Source organism: Olea europaea, chromosome 11, assembly GCF_002742605.1.
Source record: "Olea europaea var. sylvestris chromosome 11, O_europaea_v1, whole genome shotgun sequence".
Taxonomy (NCBI): Eukaryota; Viridiplantae; Streptophyta; class Magnoliopsida; order Lamiales; family Oleaceae; genus Olea; species Olea europaea.
The window spans coordinates 33,588,498-33,595,620 of NC_036247.1; the positions used below are offsets into that span (position 1 = coordinate 33,588,498).

The following is a 7,123-nucleotide window of genomic DNA, read 5'->3' on the forward strand; positions in this document are numbered from 1 at the left end:
AAATATAAACAATCTCAAAGGTAAAGAGTTATTTAATCGCCTTCATGAAGGAGGTACGCTATTGTAGGCAATTTTCTTGCCTTTATTTTCTTAAGTTATAGTTTGAAATTATTTGTATATGGTAAGAAACGTCTCAGATTACAAGCATCCAATGAGATCGGGTGATTCTTATTAGTCACAAGTGACTTCGAATAATTGAGATGGTTAGTAAGACTCTTTCTTAAATCATAATTTGGTAGATTTTAAAGTTCTGCCTGATGTAATCTTACAAAATACCGTGTGATTGGTTCTTTTGTAAATTTTTACCATACTTATGTTTGCATATGAATATGCTCATGTATTATTTATGACACGAAGACACATTGTTTATGGTAGAAGGAAAAAATGTATTGTATATTGCTTTTTGGAGGAAAATTCATTAGATTTAAATTAGCATCTCGTTCATTTCCTACAATAAATTTTCATATTCATCTTTATTCCAAGAGAGAAGTGTTTGTAGGTGGTTTGGTGGTGTTGGATTGATGTTGTTAGCTAAAGTGAGAGATCACAAGCCACATGACATGTCACTTAATAGTAGCAAATATGTTGGCCAAGTAGATCGGTTTCCTCATTTCCCATAATTTGACATCTGCTTTATCATATAATCGATTGAAAAATGTATTACAGATTGAAAATATTTTTTTATTATGTGTTAGTAGGTTAGGGGGTCTATGCGAAAAGACTAAAGAGTTACTAATGGATGAAAGTACTGTTTAGGTATGAATTTCTATTTTCTTTTTACTACTATTTTCTTTGGGCATTAAAATTTACATACCGGCCTGAAACACAATAAATACCCTACTAGAGTGTTTTATATTTTATGCTTTGATCTGGTTGCTGCCAGCTAATAGGGATTCTAAAATTAAATAGTCTTCACTTGTTTGGTTCTTTCTAGTTTTTGAGAGGAAGGTCATCCTTCACAAGCGGGTAAGGGCTTTTTATTTTACTTTATGGGAAAGTGAGTACACAATGTCAAGAAGGGCACATAGTTGAATTTTTTCATGACTTTTTTTTTGCTAAAATTTTTCAGTATTGCTTTAACATCTCTACACTTCTTACTCTTCAATGGAGAAAATTTTACTTTTCAAGTAGAGTAGTTTTCATCTGAGCTCTCATGATATAAATTTATTTAGTTATAGATCAGTAATTGCTACCTTAACCATGTGCCCAATCAAAAATGTTTCTTATTTGCTCTACTTGATTTTCTTTTACTGTAGTGCAGCTTGTAAAAAGCCTCGTGACAATTTGTGGTGATATTCATCGTCGATTTCATGATCTCACCGAACTTCTATGTTCCTTTGATATTAACTAGTAGTAAGCACGTGCGTTGCACCTCTTATGTATCGATGAATGATTTATGCACTATTTTTGAATTGCTAATACCATTTTTTAAAATAATAGAGGTAATTGATTTTCTTAAAGGGAAAATTACAATTGAATATTTATAAGTTTATATGAAATTATGTATAAAATGTGAAAACGTTGAATAAACTAAAATGTGATGATATGATTACAATAATACTTCTTTGTACACAATATTTTTTTGTAAAGGTCCCACATCTTTTCTTCTTTTCTTTTTTTTGCTTTTACTATAACTTTTATTGTTTGCATTGAAACTCCGCGAGAAAGTGTGACATATGGATGTCCATGAGAGAATACATGTTCAGGAAGATATATTTCAACAGTAGGCAATGTTTGTCATTAAGATAATTGTCATTGCAAAGTATAGACGAATTGGAAATTGTTTTCTCTTGAATTTGAATGGATATCATTCATCATTTGCTAGAGTTAATGGGAAGCATGGAAGGAAGACTTGTTCCAGAATGTTGTCCAACGATTATTTTTGTATGAATATTATGTTTCTTGAAATTACGACAAATCATTCTTGTTTCATTGTAAAGACCGTTTGATGGGTCCAGATTCCTCAAAAGCATCATTGGACAATTTCTTTTCAAGATTAACTTATGTGGTGGAATACCATTTGGCAACAATGTATTTAGGAACTCTTCTTGATAAAATTGGTTTGTATCATCTATTGCTTCATCAAAGTTAACAAATTCTTCACTTTCTCCGGGAAATAACCCAATTAGTTTGTCATTGAGATAGTCAACATATTCATTTTTGGTTGAAAGAATTCCATGTTCTGTCATATAATTAGAAGAAGTTGCATTTTCTGTTAAATTCGAGAACACTGCATTGATCAAGTGTATTCCGAAGTTTCATCATCCTCACATGCTATAGCTATCTCGTTTGATAAGTTGATGAAGTCATCCTCTATATAAGGTTCTGTTCCATTACCAATTTGGATCAAGTATTGTGCAAATTGTTTGTCATTCTGAGCACGCATGTTTTGATTCAGTTGCAACTTTTCCATTTTTTCCCAAAGATACGACCTAGCCAAACTTTGGTTAATTGTTTGTTGCCGTGTAGCTTTTGGGACGACATGTAGCACTTGATAAAAGACTCCTCCAAATACAAAAACCTTTCCACCAAATGGTTCGGAATTGTTCAAGATATCTCTTAAAGTTCTATCAATGGTTTCTATTGTATTCTTTATCTTCAATCAGCACCAAATTTTCTGTAGTATCCACTTTTCTCTTTCTTCTGGCAAAAACATTAGAAGAGAAACATATATTGGAGGGTATATTGATAGAAGTTGGAAAATTTTGTAAGAATTGGTTAACTACCGTAAAAACTTCTTTTGCATATTCGACAACACTACGGCCAGCTAAGTTCACTGCAGCATCAAATAAAATGATTACGGCTTCAGTGTAGTCATTAGAGACAATAAGCTTTAAAAGGTATTTTCGTATGTATGACACATCCTCGATGTTGCATTGATGACAGAAAGCAGTAGATTTATCACCAATTGGATAGACCATTGCATTGTAGGAATTACAATTCTCAAACCAAGGGCTATTCTTGTTTTGCACTTTCTTAATAATTCCTATAAATGAGCAGAATGACTCTTGAACATTTCCCACAACTATGTCGTTTAGTGTTACTATTTTTGTTTCTTTTATTCGTCTAGATGGCAATAGAAGTGTTTCAATGGCATTTTCACTTGTTACACTTGAAATCCTACTCGTAAATAAATGCAAGTTATTGCTATAATAACCATTTAAATAAAGATGTAAAGGTAAGAAAATACATTTATATAAAGCTTAGTAATGCATACATTTCCCTTATTTTTTTTTTCGATTCATCCATATTCGGATTTGTCAATATGTAACTGATCTTTGTCGTGGATAAAGTGGCCTCATCTGCAAAAAAAGGTTTGGGTAATATTATTGCAATTAAATCCTAATTTCTATACAATTCAATGATTTCAAGGAGACCTTCGTAGATGCTTGCTTTAACACCGAATGCAGCAATTATTGTAAAGCTTTTAACGTTGTCCTCAAGGTGTTGTCCTTCGTTCTCAGCCAAGTCACCCCACAAAGATAGTTTAATTGTTTCAAGGCTACAAAATAAAAAATAGGAGCATTTATTTATACTTCTAAAGATAGCAAATATGTATTTAAATTTACCAGTCGTTGATGAGTATAAGTTCATGTTTTTTAGCTACATAACGTTCCTTATTTCTGATAACAAAGATGGGCTTCACACTAATTCTCACACCTCCAATGTCTGAGAAAAATGAATAAGTTAGTTTAAAATTTAAATGTAGAATGCACACCAATCGTGAATAAAGATATGGTACCTAGCAATTTCCCTTCATGTACATAGTTTGAGATTTTTGAAAATTCCACTTAACATAAAGTTGACATCTTATAAGGAATGAAGTCTTTAATTTCCTCTATCCTAGTGTTCATTGTGAGAGTGGGTTCAATTTCATCATTCTCATTTAAGTATTGGGGGTTGATTGTTCTTATTTTTCCATTTCGAAGTCGGTATGTTTTTTATTTCTCAAGCATATGAAAGAATTTTTCGATTGTGTCATTTAACAACGTTGCTTGAATCTTACTACCTTGAAAATATTATAAAAATAAAAAACTATTAGTCTAAAGTGTAAATTCAATAAGAAACATCATTTTAACATAACACAATATCTCATCACACAAAATTAGTTTTAAAATTTCAACAGGGCTATTTTTGTTGTTGTATATCTCAATAGAACCTTTTTGGAGTATGGATACTTTTATAATCCACTCTTCTTCGAAGGCAATTAGTTGTCTTATAAAAATATTATCGCAACTTTTGTTTAGTGACATTGGTCCTACAAATATGAAAACAAATTTAAGATATGACAACAAAAATATATATTAACAATTAATAAAACGGAAAAAGTTTAACATTTTTCAAATTAAATTGATGACCTGACTTATTTTGTTGATCTATTGATGAATCAAACCTAAGTTCTTTTAGTGATTTTGACGGTGATGTATTCATCTGTGATGTTGCCATTATTCAAAACTAAAAAGGTTAGTGATACAATTAAATCCACGATATTAGAAATCAATTTGAACTGCAAATCAAGATAAATGATAAAAAAAAATATAAAAAAAAAAACTTCTCAATGTTCATTATCATCAACTTAGAAATAGATTTTGAGAAACTTTAGTATTAGAAAATTTGCTTTTATTAACAATAGTTCTTATCCCTTTGTTTTGAGCATAGAATAGAATGAGCAATGTTTATTTTATAGCTATAATGGCATGGGGGTAGAATGAGAAAGGTTGATTGGTTTTGTTAGTTATAAAAGTCATAATTACTTTCATATTAAATTCTTATTTGGCCAATTTTTTTTAAACATATTTAATTAAGCCATTTACATGCATATTAATTCATTAAGTCATTTACATGCATTTAGTCGTTTATCTCTTCATTTCCTTAACCCCTCATGTACTTAGTTGGGTTATGTAGTTATTTTGTAATAATTTATCATAAGTAATGTAATAATTTATAATAAGTAATGGAATTGAATGAAAATTTAAATCTTTTTGCTTTATAAAGGAATAGTAATTGATTTGTTATGCATACCCGAACGTGTTTGGAGGTGCACTCAATTTCCATGTGTAATTGACCCAAAAAAAAAAAAAATCCTACGAAATTTTAAAATATCAAAACACTTGGACAAAAAGTTGTGGGTTGTGACCTAAACCTTAAACTTTTTGATTGTGCAATTAAATTATTTACATAATTAATTTTTAACTATAATTTTTGCGTTAAAACCAATATTCAAAATAAAATAAAAATTCGGAGGCTATGCATTCAAGAGGTTTCTTATAATGATTAAAAGTCATAATTAATTAAAAAATAAAAAATGTCTTTCCTCCCTATTAAAGGTAACAATACTAAGTGAATGTAGATTATAGAAATGGCTAGAATCAATAAAATTAATATCTCAAAAATTATTAATATTTTGTGGGAATCTATATTTAATCAAATTTGTAAGGGTTAAAAATTTTGAAAATATGATCACTTGAAATTTAGGAGAATCTAATTTTAGATTTTGATGATTTTTTCTCTTATCCAATGTTTAAGTAAAAAAATTGAAAATTTTAATGAGTGCTACACTGTTTTTAGACTGATAACTCATACATAAATTCCTTGCTGGTGAAATTCTATATATTAATATTTATCGACTTAATAAAATATGTCATTTCAAGTAAATTATATATAAAAATAGTATTATTGTAATTTCTTTTAATTGTATGTAATAATATTTTTATTAATTGTTTACTAATAATGCTATATGTACACTCTTATTTGTACAATTATGCTAAATGTACACTCTTATTTGTACAATTATGGATGACAATCTTTGTTGACATCATCACATCTATCCATTTTTTGAATTGTCAAAAATTGTTTTTTAAATCATTGGTTCATGATATTGCCAAGAGAACACTCAAGGACGTTACATAATCTTATGATTCCATTATGAAGGTTTAGTTCTCGGGGTTTTATGGTCTTCGGGATGTTTTTCTCGAGGACTCCATTTCTCTCCCCAAAATTCATAAGTCCTCGGGGTGAAGTAATTGAGCACTACCCTTCCAACCAAACTCTTTATCCGAGCCCATAAGAAGTCTTACCTTCTAAGGACTCTAATATGATTCAAACACCTCAATTCAGGATTCCTACATCCACAAGAACTCTATGTCAACAATAGTATCATTGGTCATGCAATTATATTACAAATAATATACTTCTCTCGAGCGGGACTCTATTGGATAAGAACGTCCAACTTATTCAATCCTACTAGGAGTACACTACCTACCGCGATAAATACAGGTCCCAGGTCCATTATTCAGGTACGTTCTACATACACAAATTTTAGCATATGTTCATCTTTGAATCTCTTTTCTGACTTAAGCATCGGAGGGGCGACGAGCGCACATCTCGTTGCCTTTGTTTCAGGTACTTGGAAGGCTTTGTTTGTGTCCATTATCAGTCATCATCCTCGGGATCCGCAAGGTACGATTTTTGGTAACATTATTGGCGCCGTCTGTAGGAAATGCTACCAAAAGCCATGGTAAATACATGATCGGATCTTCCTCCAGCAAGTTCTTCCACCCCAAATCCTTCTCCACCCCCAGAAGGTCATCCTGTTCCTCACGAAGAGTCATAAAAAATACCAGCTCCCCAGTAAGCCGTTGTTACCGTCAGGGCTTTTGAGGAGCTTCGTCAACAAGTTGCTACACTCACTCAGTTGTTAAGCCAGAGGAATTCATACCCAACACATACGCCGACTCCTGAAGGCGGTTTTATGGCGGATGCTCGGGCTCGAGCCCCACACCTACGCCTACTCCTGAAGGCGATTTTTATGGCAGATGCTCGGGCTTGAGCCCCACACCCAGTTCCGGGTTATGATGGAGCTGGAACCTCGGGTGTACCCGACATGGGCTCGGCCTCGAGAGCAATAACAATGGATTCCGACTAACTCGCTATAATCATCCAGGAGGGTATAACCGTCGGTCTAAAGCAAAAGGATAAGGGGACAACAGGCTTCACCCCCAATACTCCTTTGACTCCCGAGATATTGTCGTTCTCCCTGTCGGATAGATTCAAGTATCCCCACATCAAGGAGTATGATGGGACTACTGATCCGATAAACCATCTTAACATTTATACTGACATC

General features: G+C 32.1%; 1 protein-coding gene across 1 annotated transcript; it reads right to left on the reverse strand.

Annotated features, from left to right (window-relative positions):
* Positions 1 to 1,814: 1,814 nt before the first annotated feature.
* Positions 1,815 to 2,413, reverse strand: LOC111404760. The gene is made up of 2 exons (XM_023033521.1): positions 2,272 to 2,413; positions 1,815 to 2,230 (listed from the first exon to the last, which is right to left on the reverse strand). The coding sequence occupies exons 1-2, from the start codon at positions 2,411 to 2,413 to the stop codon at positions 1,815 to 1,817; spliced, it is 558 nt and encodes a 185-aa protein (XP_022889289.1).
* Between the last annotated feature and the right edge of the window lie 4,710 nt (positions 2,414 to 7,123).